The sequence below is a fragment of the Heptranchias perlo genome, chromosome 31, assembly GCF_035084215.1.
Source record: "Heptranchias perlo isolate sHepPer1 chromosome 31, sHepPer1.hap1, whole genome shotgun sequence".
Lineage (NCBI taxonomy): Eukaryota > Metazoa > Chordata > Chondrichthyes > Hexanchiformes > Hexanchidae > Heptranchias > Heptranchias perlo.
Window position 1 is genome coordinate 16,818,167 of NC_090355.1, and position 27,577 is coordinate 16,845,743.

A 27,577-nucleotide genomic window follows, 5' to 3' on the forward strand; every position below is an offset into this window, starting at 1 on the left:
AGTTTCCAGTGGGCAGGAGAGCAAGTTTGCGCTGGTCCATTCATTCCAGCCGACTAGATTTCGTTATCACAAAGCTTTCAGAGAAACAGGGCATCAGGTCGAGCAACTTCCGGATTTTCACTTTTGACTGCGCATGTGTGCTCTGTAGAACGCGCTCTTCCTTTTTGCCTGAAATAATGGTGAGCGCTGTTGGGTTTTCCGTTATTTTATGAGTAGTTTCCAGGCCATTAAAATTGCCTACATCCAAGTCTTTTTTGTGGAGAAAATGGTCACAGAGTTTTGTGACAGAGAGGTAATAACTTCACCAAAAAATAAAGCTAACATTCTGAAAAATAGTTTTTGTATTAGCAATAAACTTGATAGAAATGGAGGTGATGTTGTGATTTGTTTACATTCCTTATGCAGTCTTACCTGATTATGAAGCCCTCTCCAGTGGTAAATAAACCGTCAGTGCTGATCTATATACTGTATTGTCAACACTGATTTTCATTCAGCCCAAAACTGCTGAATGTATGGCATTTTAACTCTCACCTTGGATCAATACTTGATCCTCAGAGTTTTGCTTACTGATGACCCACAGAATCGTACTGCCGAACATCATTTATTCAGCTTCTCCATTTCTGTTCAATTTCATACAGAAAGAGTGGTAGATGCAGTTCAGTTGGAATAAGGGTGTTCTCAATCCCATATCAATCAATATCAACGGAGAAAATACATTGTTTTATTGCTTTAATATTCACAAAATATTGTAGGTATTGTAGGATATTAAAATAAATGGGAATTGCAGAATTTTTATATTTGTGAATAAGTCCTACTTATTCCCACTGAAATAACAATGAAATCTGTAGAAGTTTGTTTGAAGTGGACAGTTGATAATTTATTTTGCATTTATACTGAAGCTACTGGTCTCAGACTGGTCCACACAGCCTAAAATTTTAGTGTGAGCACTTTATCAAGCCAATTTGGGAACCTGCTGGATTTACGCTCTCTGATGTCTAGCCAAAGCGGTAGGAATCTCCTTCCTCCAGATAGGCTCACACTGCTTTTCTCTAGAGTCAGAGAGTACCTTAACTCTGGATTTGCATTTGAACTTTAGCATTGGTACAAAGTAGAAATAAGTCCACACCAAAGTTGTGCTATAACTGCACACTTAGGCAGTCTACATAGCCTTCTCCCCAAAGGCATAGAAGTGAGTCATCTATGTTCTTATAGGGCCGCAGTGTTGTATAAACCTTCTGATAGCTTAAAATTCACGTTGATATTGCAAATAATTTTAAAGTGTTATTTAGCTTTTTGAGTTGGGTGCGTTTTAGTTGTCCAGGGCGCCTGCCGGAAGCGGGTGTGCACCTAAAAGAAAGAAAGAAAGACTTGCATTTATATAGCGCCTTTCATGACTTCAGGACATCCCAAAATGCTTTGCAGCCAAAGAAGTATAGTCACTTTTGGAATGTATGAAATGTGGCAGGCAATTTCTGCACAGCAAGCTCCCACAAACAGCAATGAAATAAATAACCAGATAAACTGTTTTTGGTGGTGTTGGTTGAGGGCTAAGTGTTGGCCAGGACAACTCCCCTGCTCTTCGAAAAGTGTTGTAGGATATATATAAGTCTACCTGAGAGAGCAGATAGGGCCTCTGTTTAACGCCTCATCTAAAAGATCTCCAACGGTGTAGCACTCCTTCAGTACTGAATTGAAGTGCCAGTCTACATGATGTGCTCAAGTTTCAAGAGTGGGACTTGAACCCACAGCCTTTTGACTCAGAGATGAGAGTGCTACCACTGAACCAAGGCTGACACAATACTGCCTTCTTGCTTTTCTTATTGCTTTCTTAACCTGTTTCCTTACTTTCTCACATTGTCTCTTATTTTTATCATGCCTATTGGCAGCACTGGTCTCTCCTTCAACTTTAGTTTGTTTCTAACCTGTTTATTTATCCACGGCATTCTGAAACTTGAAGTCATCACCTTTTTATATATTTGTTCTGCAACTTTGCAAATTCCTTTGTAAAATGAGCCAATTGTTGATCTGTAATCTTGTGTGCCAATTTTGCTCTTTCCACCTCAGCTTTGCTGACTCACTCATCATCTTGGCAAAATTTAGCACTTCCCTTTAAGACCGGAAGCCCCAAAATGGCTGGAAGTCCTCCTAGCCAATGCCTGTTTTGAATGGGTTCTGAAAGTCAGCAACACTTTCATGGCACTAAATCGAGCCATGTGCACTTGCCCTCTGCTTCCCAGCACTGGCCTGCCATGTTATTGCACACTGCATTTCAGGTGATCAGCAGATTTAAGACTTGCGTGCCCAATAATGTGCATCATGTTTGCTTGTTGCTGCTTTTGCTGCCAGCATCTGTCATCACAAGTTGGCTTCTTTATGTTTATAGAGTTTAGCAGCACCTCATTGGTGCAGTGAAAGTACAGTGTTAAGTTTTTGCAATTCTATTTAAATATTTTTGTGCTTGTCTTTTGGTGATATTTTGTTAAGTTCATATAGTGAAGACTTACTGTGCCACCATCAAGGTTAAAAATGGAAAAAGGTTAAATTATATCAAGTGAAAATATTTTTGCTGTTTACTTACTAGGAGTGCTACGTTTCATGCTACTTGGATTACGAGCAATGCAACACGAGTTCCACCAATCTAAAAAAAAAATTGTATGACCATCAATATCCAGTTCAAGTATTGAATGTGTGTTTATCCTTGTGTCTTCTACAGGTCTGCATTTTCATCTATACTGACTTGATGCTTTTGACAAAGGAGGATGAACGGGGCCACTGCAGTGTCCTACAAAATCCCCTTTTCCTCCAGAATATGGAGCTAGAGGAAGGTGAGTAGTACAATCATTCGCTTGATAATCTCCCACGAGATACTTAAGGAATATACTAACATTGTGCAGTTCATATACAGAAGCGGTAAATAATCCTTTATTGAATAGATCTGCTCTCCAGATCCTGCTTTTGTTTCTTTCCACATGTTACAAAGACAGAAATAATATAACTAACTTTTCAACATTTAATTAAATCTGTGATTTGATGGAATCCAATTATTTTCTCTTTGCTCGTGCTGATTTAAGAGAGGAGACAAAGCTCCTTAAATCTTGACCTGACTTGTTTTATAAATGTATTTGAATATAAAAGGAAGCTTCCGGATTAGCAAAATAAATACAGTAACAGATCACTTAATCTCTGGAGAAACATTTCTGCTTTGAGCTTCATGGAGCCCTGGTGATGTCTGTTCATTCATGTTCATCAACCAGCTGATGTAATTGCTTTGTGCGAAAGCTTACATCAACTGTTGCATCTCATAGCAAGCACAGATATCTTTAAGATGTAAAAGTCTACAGAGTTTCTGACACTATCTCTGAATCATTCCGACATTGAAAGATTTAAATTGGATCGGATTAGAATCTGTGGTTCATTCTTGCATTAGAATGTAACCTTTTCCAAGTCAATCTAATCAAATAGCTCTCTGACATCACCAGACCTAAATTGAGTTTATTGTATCCCAGGGAGGAATCACAATTGGTTACCTTGCACATGTCATTGTAGATAAAAAATCAATACAATTAAAGAGGTGTCCTATGCTGCACAATCACAAAATCCCTTAATGATAGCTATGAAGGGAGATACCAATATACTTGGTAGTACCTCTCAGTCGTGCCTGTTTTATGGTTTAATTTTTCCAACTAAAGACAGCCTGGGCATGTATATTTTGTTTACATTTCCCACTTGTTTTAACATTCTGCGTTAGGAGCAACTGTATTGTAGATTCCTGCTTAAAATCCACCATTCCAATTTGTGTGAGTGGAGCAATACTTCAATATATGCAACATTTCAGTAGAATACGCTGACTAACCTGTGTATTTCCATCTTTTTCTGTTTTTCTTTCACATGCAAGGATATTGTTGTTGCAGTATTTAACTGTGTCTTTTCATATATTAAAGATTTTGTTTTATAATTCTTTTCATTCAGTATCATCTACTTAACACAGGAGTAAAGTTAGGTTGACATATTTGGTGTATATGACATTACTTGTGATCTTTTTTCCCCCTGGGATAATGGGCATGATTTTAACTTTGAAGTCCAGGTGCGTTGGGGGCGAGGGGGCAAACAAAATCGAGGATTTCCAGAGCGGGAAGGAATCCCGGCTCCAACCCGCCGAAAAACACGCATGACCCAGACCCATCTGGGTGTGCACACGCGCGCTTCAGAAAGCCAGAAATCCTACCGGCAGTTAAAGCTGACAGGACGATATTTAAAGCAGGAATTAACATAGGAACAGAGGAATATAGGAACAGGAGTAGGCCATTCAGTCCCTCGTGCCTGCTCCGCCATTTGATAAGATCATGGCTGATCTGTGATCTAACTCCATATACCTGCCTTTGGCCCATATCTTTGGTTGCCAAAAAGCTATCTATCTCAGATTTAAATTTAGCAATTGAGCTAGTATCAATTGCCGTTTGCGGAAGAGAGTTCCAAACTTCTACCACCCTTTGTGTGTAGAAATGTTTTCTAATCTCACTCCTGAAAGGTCTGGCTCTAATTTTTAGACTGTGCCCCCTACTCCTAGAATCCCCAACCAGCGGAAATAGTTTCTCTCTATCCACCCTATCTGTTCCCCTTAATGTCTTATAAACTTCGATCAGATCACCCCTTAACCTTCTAAACTCTAGAGACTACAACCCCAATTTGTGTAATCTCTCCTCTTAAACTTGTTGAAATAGTCATTAATCTTGTTGTTCATGCTGGGAAACGATTTCAATGCCGCCTGACTGTGTTTCCCGTGCTGTGTGGAGCACGCTGTGGGAAACTAGGCGGGTTGCAGCTGACAGCCATTTGGCCATTTTATTCCCTGTTCGACAGATGGGGATAAAAGGTGAGTAACTGCAGCAGGGCACTCAGTTCTCTCAGACAAACTTTTGGCTGGGAGTTCTTTGTGTTTAGACTGAAAATTCTTGGTTCACACTCAGAATTGTTCTGTTTACACATATTTACCTACTTTTTGGACTCCCTCAAACGAACAACATCAGGATGGGGTGGGGGTGGGGGTGGGGGGAGTGCAATGGCTGCATTCACCAGTACATCCTAGGAGGAGGAACATCACCATCCTCACCAGGCACGGTGTGCACTTCTGCCACTTGTAGCTCCACAACACAGAGGTGCACTACAGGGACCTTCACAAGAGCAGAGAGGGGAACAACAGAGGGACCGACGTCACAGGAGGCACTACCCTCGTGAAAAGGTCTACAGACTGAGGCTGAGCTTCCTGGACCTCTCTGAGGAGCAGTGCCTATGAAGGCTGAAAATGAGTTGCCAGGTGGTCACAGACATCTGCAGCCTCCTTCATGCCGAGCTGCTCCCAGCTGGGCCTGGTGATATCGCATTGCCCGTGGCAGTTAAAGTGACCACTGCTCTCAACTTCTTCGCATCCGTATCCTTCCAGGGCGCAACCGGGGATATCGCCCAGAAGTGCATAAAACAGGTCACAGATGATTTGTTTTGTAGGGCGTCCCACTACGTCAACTTCCCCATGGACGACCTTAGGCAGACGGAGAGGGCTGTGGGTTTCCACTCTGTGGCTGGCTTCCTATGGGTACAGGTTGCAATTGATTGCACACATATAGCTATCCGAGCACCTCCACAAGAGCTAGGACTGTTCATCAATAGAAAGGGATATCATTCCATCAACGCGCAGCTTGTTTGTGACCACCAGAAAAGATTTCTTCACGTGTGTGCCAGATTCCCTGGCAGCTGCCATGTTTCATTCATTCTGAGGGAATCCAACATCCTGGCCCTCTTCCACGCACCAAACAGCCTTCAGGACTGGCTCCTCGGAGACAAGGGATACCCCCTGCACACGTGTCTCATGACAACTGTGAGAAACCCCATCAGCGAGGCACAGCATCGATACAACGAGAGTCACATCGCCACCACGTCTGTCATTGAACATGCAATAGGACTGTTGAAGATGCGATTTTGGTGTCTGGAATGGTCAGGGGAAGCGTTCAATATGCACCAGTGAGAGTGGGTAGAAACTTGTGGGCAGACACTGAGAGCGCAACAGAGAGGGTTACCAGTTAATGAGGCCTCATATGCCCTCATCCAGCATCCACATCTGCCATCAACATTGAGGAGGAGGAAGAACCCATCAGCAGAGCAGCAGCTCCTCTGGCTGCTCGTGAGGCCAGGGAATCACTAATATTTGAATGATTCTCATAAGGACATCTGCAAAGTGAGGATAGTCAGTCCACAGACCATCTGGAAGGAGCACCGCCAACACCAGCATCCGCCTCCCTGCCGCACAAAACAGTCCTACAACTACACATACACCCACTGTAAATGCACCCCCTGGACATCAAGTCTCGCCGTTCATGATGAAGCACATGAAAGGGCACCATCACAAAAGGCAGTCAAGAATGGGCAAGAAGTGGCAATAATGGTGAGAATGCTAACATTTAATGTGAATTCAACAAAAACCAAATATAAATGAAAAACATGACAGTCTGTCAGACACCCTTGTGCATACCCTTTGTGATCACCAAGCCATAGCCTTTCTCTTCCTATTACTTCTACATGCTGCATTCCCTATGGCTGTAGCAGAGGTAGCCGTGCGCCCGTTGACCGCCCCCCCCGCCCCCGCCGTCTTATTAAAATCGTGCCCAATATGTCAGTACCTTTCCTGTTAGCTGGCTCGTTACTCATTCTGTTCACAAATGTACGTCGCATAAGAAATAAAATGAGTGCGTTAGAAGCACAAATTCAGCTTTGTAGTAGCCATTATAGAGACAGAACAACAAGCTAGGCATGAGCTAAATATTCCAGGCTATAGAATCTTTAGTAAAGACAGGTAAATTGTGAAAGGAGGAGAAATAGCAATATTGATAAAAGACACAATTACAGCAGGAGAAAAATGGGACTTCAATAAGGGCGATCAGGCAATGGAAACATTATGCGTAGAATTAAGGAACAGCCAAAGGATGTAAGAGTTGTCCAAACATCTCTTGAGGGTGTGGGGGGATGTTTTTAAGTATGGAGATCTTGGATGCATGCAGCAAAAGCAAAGTGATTTTAATGGGAGAGTTTAGTTTTCACATAGACTGGGAGAATCAGAACAGCTCGGATAGGGCGATGAATTTCTAGAATGTACTTGATACCGTTTTCGAGAACAGTGGCTGGTGGGGAGTTGGTGCTCATCATGCACGTCTTTTGGGTACAATGTTCACATTAGGGGGACCAATTTCTGGGTGCGATCCTTTGCGCCCAGTCCACCCTGGAAGTGCCAAATTGGCAGCCGACATCTTCCAAGTGTCCAAGGTGCCCAACGAAAACAGTCATTAGGCCCTTCAAATATGCTCATCAGGGGCCTAACGCCTGTTTTAGGACCTGGCTGCAAATTCAGTAGAAAATGGGTGGAGCCGTAAAGAGGCCACCAAAGAACATGTAAGGTTTGTTGTTTTTACTTACCTTCATGTGGCGCCAGGAGGAGTAGAAGTACTGCTTCTGGCTGCACAGTAATACCATGGGCCGCTGCCAGCCCACATTCGCCTCCCCCCCTCCCTGCTGGGACCTACCCGCAGGCCAGCTTGGCATCCGAACCGGCCAGTTTTGAGATGGCCCCGCCTGGCGAGCTGCATCAAGACTTTGAGGTGATCTAATTGAATGTTTCAAATTATGAATGGATTAATAAAGCTGCTTCAGGCAAATTGATCATTATGGCAAACGTTTAAGTACTGCGGGACAATTCACAAGCTTAAAAAAGGCAGTTGGATGAAAGGCGGCTAATACACTAAAAGGAAGTTGTTTTCTGTAGAAAAAACAAAAGCAATGCGCCGGCTTGTTTAGGTAACGGAAGAATACAAAAAATCCTCACAGCTCATTGTGTTGGAAAGTCTTTTGATCTCTACCTGTGAAGAGGAAATTAAATACAGAGAGGCTTTTTGAAACAAGGAAGGCTGTGAGGGCAGTAAGGCTTTGAAACAGAGACCTGTGAAAGGTTTAGGCAGTCTCAGAAAGTCAGAAATTCTGGAGGAACAGTTAGAAGACATTTTATTATCATTCAGTAAGACGACTCATTGATAATAGTGAAGCGTCCTATGTTTATTTTGTATCATTACGCCAAGATAAATCGTACTGATTGAACAAAGTGAATCTGATCATAACTGTTTCTCCATATGTTCACTCACTGTGAAATAAAGCAGCACAATGACTCATATCAAGCATCGCCTCATCAAATGTTTGCTTGTTCCACCTTTGATTGAAGAATTACATGTGCAAAAGTCACAACTATCTGGTTCCCATCACAAGGGGACAGTATTGTTTTAGTCCAGGTACCAGCAGCTATTGGGCAATGTGAGCCAACTCCCACAAAAGATGTTCAGACTGCTTACAGGAGCAATTGATACCACTCCGCTTGAGAAGATATCTACTGCAGATCTGAATTTGAATAGTAGCCATAATGGTTACATGACCAAATGGCAGCGCAACGATATAAATTGATTGGAGTCTGCATTCCTGTCCCACATTTTATCAATGATGGAAGGATCGCAATTTCTGTTTGTCGGTGGCGATTTAACTTCTTTCAAAGAATAAGGAAGACCTTCCCTACAACAGATTGTCTAATATTCCCAGCCTTTTTAATTGGTCTTCACGCTTCAAATAGAAAATATTCTGTAATTAATACAATTTTTCCCATCTTGTTTCAGGAGTGCCTTTTTAAGGATCTAGGTTGTAAATAGTCTGTAAGTGATAGTGCTACACATTATCCCCTCTGTAATTGGGTTGTGTCTCGGTTGTGAGGGGGGAGTTGATACATCAATCTAGGGTAGACAGTGTGGTAGATGATGTGACTGTCATGTGGCTGCATTCCTTGATGTTAAAAGAAGCATCTTAAAAGGGAGTAAGTCCTTCGTGATTTCCTTGCTGTCAGCCTGGGCTTACTCCTGTGGTACATTGAAGAAATATTGTTCTGATGCATGAAGACCCTGCAGGGTCTTTTTACTACTCGTAATTCAGGTTAAGTTCAGTTAATGCACATTATTTATGGTTGGAATAAAATATAAAATGACTTGAAATGGTATTCAAGTGTACAAGAAAGGAGTTCCACTGAAATACTGACGTAAAGCTGTGAAAGAGGCTAATATTCTTTAAGTGCCTTTTAACTTATGGAAAGGAAAATTATATTATGTTCATGTTCATTTCAAGTAATTTCTACCTTTGCGATACTTTAAAATTCAGTAAATAAATTAGTCTTAACAGGACAAATTTATCCTGTGAGAATCTTAAATGACTGGCTGTGCTTATTATCTTTTGCCCTTCCTTTTCACCTTGTATCAGGATCTGGCACTCACCAAGGAGTTGGTGATAAGATGCTGAGCAATTTCATTAGTCATGTTTTTGCAAAGAAAGGGTTGAAGTGCAACGCAAATTCATTGAACTACCTCGTGTTGTTTATTCTTGTTTAGCAATCTTGATATATTGATGTGTATTTTAAAAGTATTCATCAGCCAGTCCTAGTAATTCCTTCCAAAATTGTATACAAAAAAAGCACTTTTAAAAAAAATAATATCCTCGCTGTGCACATTTCCTGTGGTTACCTTCAGTTTTGCAACAACTGTCTATTGTGTATTGAGGTTTTTATGTAGCACAGTACTGGCTTCTACTTTGCAAGTGTTTTTTTTACAGAGAAACTGCAAAATAGGTTAGACCATAAGATGAAGTCAACCTAGTTCTGCCAAGTGAGTTAAATTTGGTTTGAGACGCTGTCCTCATTCTCAAAGGAACCAGCACTGTAGTGTTCACTGTATTTGATTAAACCTCTTCGGGGATTCTAAATAGTGGAGGCAAGATGAATGTAAACAACATCTATCCAGTACCAACGAGGTATTTTTAAACTTTACTTATAGTTAACTTTCTATGCTCTAATTCCTGCAAGTTGGAAGATTATCTTAAATACATGTTTACTTTTAAGTCACTATTCTTAGCACTCTTTCTCCTTCAGCTGGGATGGCAGGATGGTCCAATAGTCTGCAAATGTTTCCATAGTTTTTCACATTGCTGATTTCAGACTGGGAGGTGCACATCTGTGGGGTAGCTTAGATCTTGGATGGGAATGACTGAAATTTGCCTAATGAGAACAGTCATGTTTAATTAAGTTTGGTTTCATACTTAAATTATTGGGTTGATATTAATACCTGCTCTGTGACCCAACTTTTGGGTGGACTCTATTGGATAATGTTGACCTGGATAGAATGTTTATTTTCTTTGAATACTGTTTAAACAATATAGATAATACTGTATTATATACACTTGCTATTGAGGTGCCCTTGAATTGGTTCTATAATGTCATGCAGGGTCTGATTTGGAATTTATACAGAATAAGTTTTGATGAGCTTTATACAGAAACCCACTGTAGAGCACATAGTGCCATAAAACTAACAAATAGAACTTGTGGTCTGGCTGAAACAATCTTAGAGACTTTACACATAAGCCATATGTAACGTATGTTTAACACTGTTTCAGTCAGACCATACAGTTGTGACTTTCTGTACTATTCTCAAAGTATTCATTTTTTTTCTCGTGTAAGATATACAGATGAGACAGTACTCTTTATACCTGTGAACTGAATGTATTATTTTGGTGCCATTTTGAGTTTGAGTTTCTATTTTATTTAGGCTACCATGTCCTGGCCTGAAAATGTACATCAGTTGAAGGAAGGCTTTTCTGTGGTGCATACACTCATCAAATATTCTTCTGTGTTAAATATAAACTGAGATGAACTGAATGGGCCGGAATTTGCTGAAAAAATAACGGCGTGCAAATCGGCTATCACAAATTTTTGAACTGAAGGGTGCAGGAAAAAGTAAACTAATGGCACGCGCGCTGCGAGATTCCCCGCTCCAGCAATATAATTTTATATTCGTTTATGTCTTTGATATCAGCTTTACCAGTTGTGTACATATTGTACAGAAAATATGAGGCTGGAATTTGCTGAAGCAGGGCATCTCACCCATCTAAGACCACATCCTATGTAATTCTGTTGAAACAAAATGGGCAAATGGCCTCCTCTTGTGCTATGATTTTCAATGTTTCCAACACCAAACCTCATCACTGTCCAGTTCACCAAAGGCAGTAAACATTTCCACTTCCAAAACGGGTGGAATATTTTTTTCCACAATGGTGAGTGCTGATGACTTCATCAAGACAATATAAAGGCGCTGATGTTTATGGGGAGGCGGGGAGGGAGTGGGGGCACGTCAGCGGTCGGGAAACCTGGAAATACCAGGAAGGCGGAGGTCCTGCCAAATTAACGGGCCTCATTAGAATTTTTTAACTCTGTTTCACGCCTGGCAACTGGCCAGATTGAGAGGCTGGCCAGCTGCCAGGCAGGAAAGCCTGCTGTAGAAGGCAGCAACCAGGGACCACTGGGGATGGTCCCTGGTAATTGAGGAGATCAGGGATTGGTGGGGGGAGCGCAGTAGCAGGGAGGGAGGGAGATCATGGGGGTGGGGAGAGATTGCGGTGGGGGGGGAATAGACAGAGATCGCGGGGAGGGGGAATTGTTTGATCGGGGGTGGGGGGATTGCGGTAGAAAATGTGCTTGAGGGGCCGGGGGAAGCGCTCATGCTCCTCTTGGCCCACAAGCAGTGCTGGAAAAGCACTTACCTGCTGAATATGGCAGCTCCCACCCCCCCTTCAGCTGCCGGGTTTCCCTAGCTCTGGGAAACCCAGCTGACCAGCGTTAAATTTAAATGGCTGCCAAAATATCAGGAACGCAGCCTCATTTAATTTAGTATCTGTCCCCAAAGAAGATATATAAAAATAAATAAGCTGCTAAATGTTCTCCCCCACAGAAGAAATAGGCTCGGAATTTGGTGAAAAAATAACGGCGTGCAAATCGGCCAGCACAAATTTTTGAGCTGAAGGATGCAGGAAAAAGTAAACTAATGACGCGCACCGTGAGATTCCCCGCTCCAGCAATATAATTTTATATTCGTTTATGTTTTTATCACAACTGGTATAGCTGAAAGCAATCAGAAGATTGGACAGAATATAAAAAACAGCAAAGAATGACTAAAAGAATAATAAGGAGGGAGAAATTAGAGTACGAGAGAAAGCTAGCTAGAAATATAAAACCAGATAGTAAGAATTTCGACAGGTATTTAAAAAGGAAAAGAGTAAGTAAAGTGTACAGGGCATTGGTGAGACCACATCTAGAATATTATGAGCAGTTTTGGTCTCCTTATTTAAGAAAGGACATAATTTCTTTAGAGGCGGTTCAGAGAAGGTTCATTCAACTGATTCCTGGGATTAAGGGGTTATCTTATGAGGAAAGGTTGGACGATTTGGGCCTGTATACATTGGAGTTTAGAAGAATGAGAGGTGATCTTATTGAAACAAAGATCCTGAGGGGACTTGAAGGGGTAGATGCTGAGAGAATATTTCCTCTTGCGGGAGAGACTAGAACTAGGGGACGCAGTTTAAAAATAAGGGGTCTCCCATTTAAGACAGAGGAGAATTTTTTTCTCTCAGAGGGTCATGAGTCGATGGAACTCCCTTCCCCAGAGAGCAATGAAGGCAGGGTCATTGAATATTTTTAAGGCTGAGTTAAATAGATTCCTGATTAACAAGGGAGTCAAAGGTTATAGTAGGTAGACAGGAAAGTAGAGTTGAGGTCACAATCAGATCAGCCATGATCTTATCAAATGACAGTGCAGGCTCGAGGGGCCGAATGGCCTACTCTTAATTCGTATGTTCGTATATTGTACAGAAATTATGAGTCTGGAATTTGCTGGAGCAGGGCATCTCACAATGTGCCTGGTTAGATAGACTTTTTCCTGCACTCTTAACTGAAAATTTTTTTGCCCACAAAGTTGCTGGATTATGAACTGATAACGGGGTACCTGGGACCTTGGTATATCTCCTTAATCAATGAGATTTAAGGAATGAGAAATAAACAAAGGAAGGACTGTGAAGGAGGGTGAATTAGAGTAAGTGAATTCAATGTCAAATTGCATACAGAAAGAGAAATTAAGAGAGGGAAAGAAAGATTGGATTAAGAGAGAGAAAAAAGAGACAGCAAGGAAAAGAAAAATAATAAAAACATTTTAAATTTGACATTTTTAAAATCTCCAACAACCTGAAGGAATGAAACTCCACACTTTTAATTGTTCACTTTCTGGGCCAGAGAGCTTGATTGGCAGTCATTAATAATTATCACATTGTTATAAGGGTACGTACATTATTATTACTTGACTTAACTTTCTGTGGCGAGTTTAATGGGCAATTAATGTTCAAATGCAACAACTTCATGAAACTCATGGGGGGTTTAAGGGTGAGATGCCGTTTTTGCAAAGCTAATGGAGGAGCGGAGCAAATTGTCCAGCAACTTGTGGCGTTTCGCAATTCATGGGGTATCTCTTCTTCGCCACAACTTGCTGGCCGATTTGTATGCCGTTATTTTTTCAGCAAATTCTAGCCCGATACTTCTGTGGGGAAAAACTTCTGGCGGCTTATTTTTTATATATCTTCGGGGACAAACACAAAATTAACATTGCTGATAATTGGGTGTGTTACAGCTTTGTTTACTTAGTGTTTGTCTCGTAAAGAAATCATATAGAACAAAGAAGTTGCTTAAAAATGTTATTTTTCTCAAAAGCAATTTTCTGGGTTACGTCTGGCTATTGTTTTATGCAAAATTTCAATGCTGGTTGTAGCTGCCATTTGGCGATAAGATGGATGTTCCCTGATGTGAATGTATTAAAGTGCTTTATTTGACAATTCTTGTCACTTTCTTTGTGAATTTGCTAAGATTTTGAAATAAAATAGGGAGTGGGGCTGGAGCAATCATGTGTATTACTTAATTACAGCAGGTTCCAAAGTGCCAATAGGTGCACCAAATCAGGTTGCATGCCCCCAGGGAAAATAAATTTTGGGCCTATAGCACCTTGTGTACTACAAAAAAATGAAAGTTAGGTTTAAACAAGTCTGCTTTAAGAGCACTGAGAAATAGGCTTCTAGTTTGAGGCACTTTATGGTTAATATCATATATTTGTATAGTATAATCATTGTGTATGGTCCTCATGGAGGATTTCATTGCACCACCCACACTGATATGAAAGTTAAATAAGTATTAGACTGTTTAAGAGCATTGAGATGAAAACAGGCTTTTAGTTTTCTGAGGATCTCAAAAAGTGAACACTGTGTTTGTATAATATAATTGTTTTGAGCATTTAACGCTCTATGGTGTTGCACCACTGACACTAACATGAAAGTTAAGCTAAAAAAAATGTAAAAGATTGTTCATGAGAGTACTGTTACAGCTTAACTCAATTGGTAGCACTCTGTCTGTTGCTCAGAAAGTTATGAGTTCAAGCCCAGCCATAGACTTGAGTGCATAATCTGGGCAAATAGAGAGGTGGGACTTGGCTGCCCTGAATATTGGGCGGGGGATCAGTTTGAACCCAAAATTGAGTTTACAAAATGAAAATAATAGGTGGGCAGGGGAAGATATGATTGAGGCATACTGCTTGACATTAAAAATGTGTAACAGCCAAATATTGGCATGTACTTGAGCATAAGCGTGACAGATGATAACACCGTGAAAAATGTTGACTTATAAGAAATAGGAGCAGGAGTAGGCCATGCAGCCCCTCGAGCCTGCTCTGCCATTCAACAAGATCATGGCTGATCTTCTACCTCAACTCCACTTTCCCGCCCTATTCCCATATCGCTTATAAAGCGTGATTGATGTTGTTGGCAGGAAGTGTGCACCATATATGGGACTTCTAAAATATTACTAGCTGATGTCCTGAAGCATTGCAGAGGGTTTATTGGACGCTTTGGAAGAACAGTGGTGTCAGTTATATCAAGCAGTATCATTAGGGACACTCATTTATCAGTATTGGGATCTAGGAACACTGGAAGGTGAGAGCCTGATGGGATTCTGGGAACATTAAGGAGGGAGATCAAAGAGTCTGGGAACATTGGGACGTCTCTGGGATTGGGGAACACTGCAAGTGGGGCTCCCATAGTCTGGGAGCATAGGGTTCAGTATTTTGGCTATGTGGTCCAGATGTTTATGAGCATTCAGAGGAGTTTTGGGATCTGGGAATGGGAAGGGATAATTGGGGAAGAGGTGTCATGGAGTCCAGCAGGAATGGAAAGGAGGTTTGGGAGCATTGGGGGGCCAAAGTCTTGCAATATTGTGTAAAATAAAATCAATCCATTACTGATCAAGGTTAAGGAACTTCTATCATGGAAAAGTTTCGGTATTTAAGATGTCTGATTGATGTTTTCATTATACATTCCCCAGGGCATAGTTTAGCCACTTGTGACTTCAGTCGGCACTGTTCCTTTCTTTGGCTTAGTCATTCCTGTGACAGGATATTGTTTCTTGGGGAAGTGGATAGGCTGTTCTCTAGTCATACCTCTTGTATTTTTAGAAACCTATATGAACCTTGATACGTGTGCAATTTTAAAAAGCAAACGTAGTCATTTATTACTTAAAAAGAATATTAATGTGAATATTTTCAAATTGGTTTTACAGGTGCAGCAGAAGATCTCCGGTTTTACATCACATATGCTGAGGTATGTGTTTGCATACTTTTTATCTGGAAGTAAAAATTAATTGTCAAACTTTTTCATGTTACAGTTTACAAGATTGGTATTTTTTTATTCCCTCTTTCATTAGCCAATGTGGCAAAAAGGCTTTTTCAGGCAACTTTTAATGTCCAGTATTTTGGACTTTTAAAAGAATATGGATTAGGTATATTCAGTGGATAAATGTTCTGGTTAGTTTTCAAAATAATCTAGTCAGATATATTGTGCATTTTTGAGTTTTTTTTAAATGGATGAAATGATAGAATTCTAGGACTGTCCTCTCACCTCTGGTACTTGTGTTTAAATCCATCTCAGACTGAAGGTATGATAGTTTCCATCTTGTCGCTGCAGGGGTAGTAAGCAAAATGAATTTGGAAAGCCTGAATTTAATTCTGAATGGGTGTGCACAGCACAAAACTGCCTTTGATATGTGAAGAATTGCCACTAAATTAGTAGTTATTAGTAGGAAAAACAAGAATGAGTAATATGGAATATAGAATAATCACAGTGACACAACAAGGGCTTGGTCTAAGGTTGGGGTTAAATAACATTGTTGAGAAATATGCAGGCAGATTGCCCTCTATCCAACACATGCACTACCTGGCTAGTAAGTGTGTGGTGATGATGCTAGGTGGAAAAAGTGGAAAAATATTTCATTACCAGTTTCTTGATGAATAAATAAAAATTGCTTTTGAAGTAATAATAGACTGCACAAAAAGTGTCGCTGTAGCATTAATGACAATCATGGAATAATTGACTTGTTTGTAGTGTAAAATCCTGTATAAGTAGGGCAGTACCTACAATTTTCCACTCTGCGCTGGCCACAGGCAAGATTTCCCACATTCATCGCATACTAAGAAAATAAACTTGCTAATCTCGTGTTCAAAGTATGGTGAGCAATCAAACTTCTGTTCATTTATATCAAGAACAGCAGCAGTAGGGGTTGACAGGAGTAGCGCCTGTAATCTGGATTTTGCAGAAATCGTATTTTTTTTTACTTTACCAGTACAGGAAATAGTTTTGCTACAAATAATATGGATGTTACTCTTCTTGCTGTCACTTTCAATCTTCCAGCCAGACAACTGACTAAAGTGGGATTTTAACTTTAGTTCATCAAAATACTCAATGTACACATTACAATACAATTACTGAAATAAGGAACATACTTTATGTAATAACTGTTACTATAATATGCAGATAATAATGATTTAATTTTCCTCAGCGGAAGTTACAGATATTTTGCATTTGGCCAGCTTAAATTGGCTATCTAAGCAGTGAAAGGTGTACAGGCTTCTGTACAAATGTCAACATTAAAGAGAATGATATAAAACTGAATAGGAATTGCACATGTACTCAAATTTTCCTTATTATAATAATTTTTGTCAAAATCTACAGGTAATGTTTGACACAAATGACTTTTAAATACCAGAGTATGCATTGGAGCAAGGCAAAGTAGAGAATAGCATGTTGCAGGAACATTCTTCCAGAAATGAATAAAGACAAGTACTCACGTCAGCACTGAACTTTTGGGCTTTTGAACTGTTGATGGTATTCTGCCAAGGCATGCTGTTGGCTGCATGTCTTTGAGCTTTATCAGAAGACATATATTTTGACTTCAGATAATTGGAGAATTTGAAAAAGCCCACAAAATATTTCCATCCGCTTGGGAGTTACTTAGTTTGACAGTCCACTTACTGAATTGAAGAGCTGCACTTTTTGATATCACGAAATAGTGAATTGATGACAAAGTCACAAAGTATTCACATTACTAGGCAAGAATATGAGACTGCTGACTGGCACAGATAATCTTGCTGTGGAAGACAGACAGAAACAAATAGTACTGACTAACACATTGAAGGCTGATCTCTCTATCGCTTGCTGTCATGTTCATGGCTAGACAGTAGTTTCCATAAGCAGACTGAGTTTCTTAAGAACCAAAGCCTCCAACTTTATTTGCTGTCATGGAGGGATACCGTGTTGCAGTACATGTTGCAATAAAATTACTCAATTAATTCCCAGTATCAGTGTATCACCAGATTGTCTTGTTACTTTTCAAAGAAAAAAATAACATGTCACCAGACCAGTGCATACAGACTAGTTGGTCAAATTAAGAATTATTTTAGAAAACGAGCCTTTAATATTCATCTGCTTTAGCCATTGTAAAGCACGTTCTGTCACACTGTAACCTGATGGGTTAAGACTATATGGGCCATCTACTCAGTGAAGTCATTGTTTATATACTGTTGCTTAGTGATGTCACCAAATGATAAGCATTCACCAGAATAGATTTAAAATATTTCTATTTTTGAAATAAAGGTTGTGAGGAAACAAATATTGTCAGGAGTTGTTGGCTTTAATTGGTAATGAATTGCTCCTTGGTTATCGATGACAATGCATGCAATATTTTAGAATACTTTCAGTAGCATTGACTGTAATAATTATTCCTTGATCTTCATCTTTAGCCAAGTAGCATTTTCTGTGGACCACGAAAGGTACAATCCTTGTCACCATTTTACTCTGCAATAAAAATTAACATGTTTTTGTGCCCTGTGTCCCAGCATAACAGATTACTAAAACAAAACAAGTTGTGTATATATAGTGCTTAAATGCCTTTTAAAGAGAAAATTTCCTGCTTTATTCCTATATTGTTATGAATTGATAAATATTCTATGCTGCTGTATATTGGTGTAATTTTCATTCATAATAATCCTTTTTGCACACGATGAGATAGGTTTTACTGTTCCTGCAGCTAAACATATTGTATCACTAGGTTGCAGCACCTGGAAAATTGGGCAGGCTCCCTTACACGCTTGCAATCCTTCCACTCAGTTTTCCATCATATGCTGCACCCAGGTGTTCCAATATACCTAGGTGCAGGAACAGGAAAAAAAAATCTGTTCAACATGATGCATATTGGGAAAGTTGAACATCATTTGTGAGTATCATGACTTCATTTAGTGTCGACTGTATTACACATTGTACCAATCAATGTTCAAAAAATTAAATTCTATACTAACTAATTAATTTCTTGTGGCATTGCCCAGGAAAAAAAGTTTATTTTCCTGTGAAAGTCTGTTTCTCTGCCACTCTCTAATTTTTGTGTCTCCATTCTTTTGACTTTCTGTTTGTACTTTTCTCCACTCTTCTTTCTTCTGCTGTGTGAGAGCTCTCACTACTTTCTGTCGTTGTCTCTATGTTTTTCTTGCTTTTTCCACCTCTTTCTCCGTCCCTTTTTTGTAAGTCTGTCCTTTCCTCTGTCTCCTCAATTCTCTATGTTTACCATTGTTTTAGATTGCTTCGCACATGTGTTCCTTTAATGATTTTCTGAATTTATATGCTTTACCTTTTCAAAGGCCAGAAAGGGAATCATGATGACAGTCAACATATACCAGGTCAGAGTTGGGTATTGACACCATGAATTGAAAAGAGTGGGGAGGGAGAGGCCATCCAGAAGCCATTGCAGCATGTACAGCTGGGAGAGAAACTAAGGGATGTTACCTGAACAGAAAAAGTCTGCAGGAAGATGGCACCTGCTGGCTGGGTTGGGGACGAGGCCTGAGACTCGCAAGTGTAATGTGGAGGTAGCACTGAGGCCTGAGGCTGGAGCCGAGCGGGATCTGAGGCCAGAATTGCAACAGGGAATGGAGCAAAGTCTGAAGCAGTAGCAGGGAGGAAGTGGAGCGAGAACAAGCTAAGAAGCTGGAGGGAAGTGGGGTGGGGGTGGGGTGGGAGGGATGGTGACAGCCTAGTGTTGGCCTCTTCATGTTTATGGATCAGAAGAGCATTGTGGTGTCTGAGGTTGGAGCACAACGGGATACTCTGCAGAGTGGTATTGGCTGTTTTAAATGGGCACAAGGGCTTACTCAGTCTTGGGAACAGCAGATCAGCTACATCCTGAAGACTGAGCCTGCTGCTTTTAAAATAAAATGAAGAAACAAGAGAATCATCATTGAAGAAATCAGTTGATCAGCCTGTGCCTACTTAAAAGTCATGTCCCGAGTTTGAATTAGCTCTCTGTTGTGTCCCTGACTTAGTAGACCTGACACTGAGGCTGAGAGAAGGGGTGGCTCAATATTGAGGCACAGAAGGGAGATTGAAGTGTGTAATAGAATTGGAGGCATAGAAGCAAGGTCCAAGAGTGAGAGTGAGACAGCAGGAGATCTGTAATTAAGCAAGAGGTTAACAAGAGAGGATAAGATACAAACTAAGGCTCATGGCATACACCAGTTGGGCTAAATGGCCTGTTTCTGTGCTGTAAAATTCTGTGTAATAGGTTGAGGTTACGGAATGTGAACTATCTTGACAGCTGAATATTATTTGTATCCACTCTATCCATCCTTGCTGGTGGTCTTCTGTCACATCTTCCACTTCATCATTTGACAGCCTTGCTAATGAAATGCATTGGACCAATCAACAAGCACTTAACTACACATAGTCATTGTAGACACAGAGACATGAACATACATGCAGAAATATGGTCACCACAAACACAAAAAATATAGTTATTATCTTGATTGTGACTTCATATTTTCAATTCAGTGGCTTTACAAAACTGTTATACAATTTTTACTTCAATTTTACACAAGGACAGTTACCATTTATCACAGCAGGAAATATGGCTGATATACATAAGAGCCTGTTTTATTTAGGCTACTTGCATCAGGCCAAGCACTTCCTGTTGAATGTGAAATTGATTGTCATTGTGATTCAGCATAATTATGCCAATATTGAAGTGTACAGCATTGCTGGTTGTACTTCCAGCTGGAGAATTATTGTTGTATATACTTCAGGTTTCTAAATTCTTTTAAAATTGACACTAAGCTTTACTGACTTTCCGAAGAGTTGCTAATCATGTGTACTTAGCTGAACCATTTAGCAAAGCTACAGAACCTTAAAATTATGCTATGTGAATATCAGCATGCAGTATTTAACCATTTGTACAAAATTCCATTGCCTCCTGTTTTAACAAAAGTATTAATCTGTTTAAAATAAACATTGAGTCAGGTTAAGCATTCGTACACTAATATTTGCACAACATAATTTCAAGATCCAAGAATTATGAATGTCACATATAAATGTTGCTGTGTTGGGTACTACTTCCATGGCATTCGTTCCTGAAATCAATTTGAATCTTAAAATTATTTAAATACTTACATTTGAAATGTTTGTGAAGATATATTGAATTGAGGAATAGACTTTTTATAATACACAGTGCATTCTGATATAAATTAATTCCTCATCCAGGTACAAATGTGGAATCGAGATTCAATCAGAACATTTTTGCCTTTTTTTATTGGTCAGTGTATTTGAAAGTTGTTAGTTGAACTTATCATTTGTCATTTACATAGTTACAACCTCTTTGAGAGGATTAAAGTTTGCAATATAAATCGACTGTGGGATTAAATGGCCTGACATTTGAAATCCTCATTAAATCTCAATTTTGTTCTGTTGATAGAGATCCTGATTGGATGCTGAACTGGTTATACATTTATCGGGAATCAGCTGTAGTTTGACATGAATTAGATCAAAGCAAAAGGAGACTACGTTCCAATAAATTTTGTTGTAGGCCTATATTTGGATATTCTGAATGCTCCTGCATAATTCTATTTCATATATATGAATGCCAACAAATATTTATCTTTTGAGAAAATTAAATTTTACAGCATCTTGGTCAAGGAAGTCAGAAAAAGCTCATGGATTTTTCTCCCAGATCACCAGACAATCTATTTAAGTAACATTAATTATACTATTAAGAATTAAGGACAAACAGTTGGATTAGATCAGCCAAAAAGTAGCAGTTAACTCTTGACGCTTCCTCTGCAATACTCCCATTTAGTCAATCTCTAATTGAGCAGTAACAACAGAAAACATTTTTTCTTTCAAATTGTTCATTTCCAGAATGCATTTTGAATCTAAATATTTGTTTCTTTCCAAATATATTTTGTATGCTATGCTTTGTGTTCTCATATCAAAAGTTCAGATAAACTGTTAGCTTCTGTTTTAGAAAAAAAGTAATCCTGTAATGAAGTGCCAGTTTTCTTTTAAACTTCTCAGACAACAGATTTAAGTTCTGTTTTGAGGCACTAAAAACTGACGATGTTGGATAAATGCTGTGCTGCAGGATCGGGCAATACTGTGAGGCATTTGTATTGAGGAGCAGTAGAGGTGAACCTTAAGTACTTTAAACTGTAACTCCAACATTTGTCTAGCATTGGTTCATATAACCCCACTCCCTCGTTTTTCATTAAGTCTGAATCAATTATAATTCACCTACCTTAAAGGATAGCAAATAAAAGTTTGTTCACACAAGAACATAAGAAATAGGAGCAGGAGTAGGCCACATGGCCCCTCGGGCTGATCTTCGACCTCAACTTCACTTTACTGCCTGATCCACATATCGCTTGATTCCCCTAGAGTCCAGAAATCTGTCTGTCTCAGCCTTGAATATATTCACGACTCAGCATCCTCAGCACTCTGGGGTAGAGAATTCCAAAGATTCACAACCCTCTGAGTGAAGAAATTCCACCTCATCTCAGTCTTAAATGGCCGACCCCTTATCCTGCGACTATGTCCCCGAGTTCTAGACTCTCCAGCCATGGGAAACAACCTCTCAGCATCTACCCTGTCAAGCCCCCTCGTAACCTTATATGTTTCAATTAGAAAATTGAGAAAATTAAATTTTACAGCATCTTGGTCAAGGAAGTCAGAAAAAGCTCATGGATTTTTCTCCTAGATCACCAGACAATCTATTTAAGTAACATTAATTAGACTATTAAGAATTAAGGACAAACAATTGGATTAGATCAGCCAAAAAGTAGCAGTTAACTCTTGACGCTTCCTCTGCAATACTCCCATTTAGTCAATCTTTAATTAATCTTCTAAACTCCAGACAGTATAGGCCCATTCTACTCAACCTCGTCTCATAGGACAACCCTCTCGTCCCAGGAATTAATCTAGTGAACCTTCACTGCAGCGCCTCCAAGGCAAGTGTACTCACCAAAGCCCTGTACAGTTGTAGTAAGACTTCCTTACTTTTGTACTCCAACTCCCTTGCAATAAAGGCCAACATTCCATTTGCTTTCCTAATTGCTTGCTGTACCAGTATGCTAACTTTTTGTGTTTCTTGCACGAGGACACCCAAGTCTCTCAACACCGACATTTGTGTCCTCCCTACAGCTTACTTTCCCACCTGGCATTGTATCGTCAGCAAACTTGGATACATTACACTCGGTCCCTTCATTTAACTCATTAATGTAGATTGTAAATAGCTGAGGCCCAAGCACCGATCCTTGCAGCACCCCACTAGTTACAGCCTGCCACCCAGAAAATGACCCGTTTATCCCTAGTCTCTGTTTTCTGTCCGTTAACCAATCCTCTATCCATGCTAATATGTTACCCCCAAACCCCATGAGCCCTTACCTTGTGTAACAACCTTTTATGTGGCAACTTATCGAATGCCTTTTGAAAATCCAAATATACGACATTCACTGGTTCCCCTTTATCTACCCTCTAGTTACATCCTCAAAAAACTCTAATAGGTTTGTCAAACACGATTTCCCTTTCATAAAACCATGTTGACTCTGCCTAAGGGACCAAAGTTTTCTTTTGCTACACTCTTCCTTTTCACATACTTGTAGAAGCTCTTACAGTCCGTTTTTATATTTCTTGCTTGTTTACTTTCATATTCTATTTTCTCTCTTTCTATCAATCTTTTGGTCATCCTTTGCTGGTTTCTAAAACTCTCCCAATCCTCAGGCCTACTACTCTTCCTGGCAACATTATAGGCCTCTTCTTCTAACTAATACTATCCTTAACTTCTTTAGTTAGCCACAGGTGGATCACTTTTCCCATGGAGTTTTTATTTCTCAATGGAATGTATATTTGTTGAGAATATTTAAATATTTCTTTAAATGTTTGCCATTGCTTTTCAACTGTCGTACCCTTTAATTTGGTTTCCCAATCTACCTTAGCCCTCATACCTACATAATTGACTTTATTTAAGTTTAAGACTCCAGTTTCTGACTTAAGTATGTCACTCTCAAACTCAATGTGAAATTCATCATATTATGATCACTCTTCCCCAGATGATCTCTTACTGAGAGGTTACGATTTAACCCTGTCTCATTACATAACACAAGATCTAAAATAGCCTGTCCCCTGATTAGTTCCATGACGTATTGCTCTAGGAAACAGTCTCAAATGCATTCCATGAACTCGTCCTCCAAACTACCTTTGCTGATTTGATTTGCCCAATCTATATGAAGATTAAAGTCCCCTACGATTACTGCATTACCTTTGTTACAAGCTCCTATTATTTCATGATTCTGTCCAACGGTATAGCTACTATTCGGGGGCCTATAAACTACTCCCACCGGTGTTTTCTGCCCCTTGTTATTTCTTATTTCCACCCATACTGATTCTACTTCCTGATCTTCTGAGCCAAGATCCTTTCTCACCACTGTCACCACATTTCAATTTGTAACATTAGCAAGTTAAAATTAATTCTATAGATATAGAACATGATGTTATGAAAATGTCATTCATTATTGAATGTTCAATACATTATTTTATCTAAATGACAGCATTGTCATTATCAGTGCAAATAATGAGTATTACTGTTTTTAGATTCAGGCAATATTTAATGCCCACATGCAAGGGCCGATTTTCCTCACTTTGTATAAATCATGTCTAAAGGGATAAGAACTGGTGCTAATCTGGCCTGAATTGTAATTTGCTAATAACACTTAAATTTCTTCGGTCAACTCATTCACATAATAGTCCACATGCCTAGTTGCAAATTAGGGCAAGTGTAGAGAGTACACTAGTGGTGGGAGCAGAAAATTGAGCTTAAGTGAATTTTGAAGGGATGGGGAATATCACAGTGGGGAGACAAAAATTCTGAAAGTTGCCGAAGGCTGTAAGCAGTCTTTGCCAAGGTTGAAGGAGCAAGCGATTAAGTGAAGAGAACGAAAACCTGAAGTGCAGTCTTGAGGCCACAGTTTATTGATCCTGTCACTTGATCTACAAGCCTTATTTTGCTTGTGAATAGCAGATGGATTTCTGGCAGGGGGAGGGTGCGGATGGATGACTGAGATTTGGAGCAGGACTCAGAAACACCAGAGTTCCGCTCCTTCTACGGTGCCTCATACATTTTGTCAAAAGTGGGGATGGGTGAAAGTAACGCCTGCCTCCACAATGTTGATCGTACACAAATAACAGGATGATATCATCCATAAAAAGCCCCGTCATTTCTACCAGTTCCGCAACTAATTTGATTTGCATCTGTACAAAGCCGGCGTGAGTGGCGAGGATCACTTGCAGCAGTGGATGATTTCACAAGCTCTGACTGCAGAAATTTTGTCTGATACCTCAGCTTTGGATGGAACAATTTAGAATGTTTTCATACTATGCTAACAAAAAAGTATTCCACAAGCTGCATTTCAGCAGTTTCAGGCAGGATTTTTTTTCCCACCCATTTCTTCATTATGCCTTTACTGTGGGGTTCATTATGAGCATTCCCATCTATGCCCTTAATATGGATGCAGAATAGGAGCAATGTAAAGAGGAAATGAGAGCGGCACACAAGATAAGGCTGTGCCAAAAAAGACGACGACCAGATGGAAGGTACCCTTCTACCAGAATCTATAAACCATTTTGCTCTTTCCAAGATGTAGCTTAAGGAGATTACAGTTCAGGAAGGAGGCTTTGCAGAAACTCTGTCCTCTTACAACCAAACCTCCAAAGATAGACTGCATTGGAATTCCCAGAACTTTCTCAATTGCAAGGGATTCCACGATCATATTTTTCAGATGGTATGCGATCAGCAGCATCAGACCCTTGCAGATGAAACCCAAATTTTCAGGCAACTGCCTCGATTCGTTCATTCTTAGGAATTTCAACATCCTTCCTCTGTTGCAAGGAGTAGGAGGAGGCTGGCTCCCTGTTTTTTTTTATTCATTCATGGGATGTGGGCGTCGCTGACAAGGCCAGCATTTATGGCCCATCCCTAATTTCCCTTGAGAAGGTGGTGGTGAGTACCTACACCACACAGACTGCAGTGGTACGAGAAGGTACCTTCTTGTACCGCTGCAGTCTGTGTGGTGTAGGTACTCCCACAGTGCTGTTAGGTAGGGAGTTCCAGGATTTTGACCCAGCAACGATGAAGGAACGGTGATATATTTCCAAGTCAGGATGGTGTGTGACTTGGAGGGGAACATGCAAGTTGTGGTGTTCCCATGCGCCTGCTGCCCTTGTCCTTCTAGGTGGTAGTGGTCACGGGTTTGGGAGGTGCTGTCGAAGAAGCCTTGGCGAGTTGCTGCAATGCATCTTGTAGATGGTACACACTGCAGCCACGGTGCGCTGGTGGTGGAGGGGGTGAATGTTTAAGGTGGTGGATGGGGTGCCAATCAAGCGGGCTGCTTTGTCCTGGATGGTTTAGGCATGTGGAGAGTATTCCACCACACTCCTGACTTGTGCCTTGTAGATGGTGGAAAGGCTTTGGGGAGTCAGGAGGTGAGTCACTCACTGCAGAATACCCAGCCTCTGTCCTGCTCTTGGAGGCACAGTATTTATGTGGCTGGTCCAGTTAAGTTTCTGGTCAATGGTGACCCCCCAGGATGTTGATGGTGAGGGATTCGACAATGGTAATGCCGTTGAATGTCAAGGGGAGGTGGTTAGACTCTCTCTTGTTGGAGATGGTCATTGCCTGGCACTCGTCTGGCGCAAATGTTTTTTTTTATTCGTTCATGGGATGTGGGCGTCGCTGGCGAGGCCGGCATTTATTGCCCATCCCTAATTGCCCTTGAGAAGGTGGGGGTAAGCCGCCTTCTTGAACTGCTGCAGTCCGTGTGGTGAAGGTTCTCCCACCGTGCTGTTAGGAAGGGAGTTCCAGGATTTTGACCCAGCAACGATGAAGGAACGGCGATATATTTCCAAGTCGGGATGGTGTGTGACTTGGAGGGGAACGTGCAGGTGGTGTTGTTCCCATGTACCTGCTACTCTTGTCCTTCTAGGTGGTAGAGATCGCAGGTTTGGGAGGTGCTGTCGAAGAAGCCTTGGCGAGTTGCTGCAGTGCATCCTGTGGATGGTACACACTGCAGCCACAGTGCGCCGGTGGTGAAGGGAGTGAATGTTTAGGGTGGTGGATGGCGTGCCAATCAAGCGGGCTGCTTTGTCCTGGATGGTGTTGAGCTTTTTGAGTGTTGAGAATTGGAGCTGCACTCATCCAGGCAAGTGGAGAATATTCCATCACACTCCTGACTTGTACCTTGTAGATGGTGGAAAGGCTTTGGGGAGTCAGGAGGTGAGTCACTTGCTGCAGAATACCCAGCCTCTGACATGCTTTTGTAGCCACAGTATTTATATGGCTGGTCCTCTTATCAGCCCAAGCCTGGATATTGTCCAGGTCTTGCTGCATGCGGGCACGGATTGCTTCATTATCTGAGGGGTTGCGAATGGAACTGAACACTGTACAATCATCAGCAAACATTTCCACTTCTGACCTTATCATGGAGGGAAGGTCATTGATGAAGCAGCTGAAGATGGTTGGGCCTAGGACATTGTCCTGAGGAACTCCTGCAACAATGTCCTGGGGCTGAGATGATTGGCCTCCAATAACCACTACCATCTTCCTTTGTGCTAGGTATAACTCCAGCCAATGGAGAGTTTTCCCCCTGATTCCCATTGACTTCAATTTTACTAGGGCTCCTTAATACCACAATTGGTCATATGCGGCCTTGATGTCTGGGGCAGTCACTCTCACCTCACCTCTGGAATTCAGCTCTTTTGTCCATGCTTGGACCAAGGCTGTAATGAGGTCTAGAGCCGAGTGGTCCTGGCGGAACTGAAACTGAGCAATGGTGAGTAAGCACCGCTTGATAGCACTATCGACAACACCTTCCATCATGTTGCTGATGATTGAGAGTAGGCCGATGGGATGGTAATTGGCCGGAATGGATTTGTCCTGCTTTTTGTGGACAGGACA

At 40.7% G+C, this 27,577-nt stretch overlaps 1 protein-coding gene and 1 long non-coding RNA gene across 15 annotated transcripts in view; one reads left to right on the plus strand and one right to left on the minus strand.

The window, feature by feature from the left end:
- Nucleotides 1–27,577, plus strand: part of rgs3a (regulator of G protein signaling 3a) — a 257,200-nt gene that overhangs the window by 138,870 nt on the left and 90,753 nt on the right. For 12 of the 13 annotated variants that reach the window (XM_067969628.1, XM_067969627.1, XM_067969631.1 and 9 more), the window contains 2 exons: nucleotides 2,714–2,825; nucleotides 15,542–15,582. In XM_067969628.1, the coding sequence (XP_067825729.1) occupies nucleotides 2,714–2,825; nucleotides 15,542–15,582 (153 nt within the window). Of the gene's footprint in view, nucleotides 1–2,713; nucleotides 2,826–9,728; nucleotides 9,877–15,541; nucleotides 15,583–27,577 lie in introns of those variants that run through there. The other variant, XM_067969635.1, reaches the window with a different exon arrangement.
- On the minus strand, nucleotides 764–17,398 carry LOC137300524 (uncharacterized). Of its 2 annotated transcripts, none has more exons than XR_010958122.1 (3): nucleotides 17,106–17,398; nucleotides 2,579–2,638; nucleotides 764–1,347 (listed from the first exon to the last, which is right to left on the minus strand). It is a non-coding gene; the product is annotated as an uncharacterized lncRNA (long non-coding RNA). The 2 variants fall into 2 exon arrangements; XR_010958123.1 differs by lacking the exon at nucleotides 17,106–17,398 and adding an exon at nucleotides 15,880–15,935.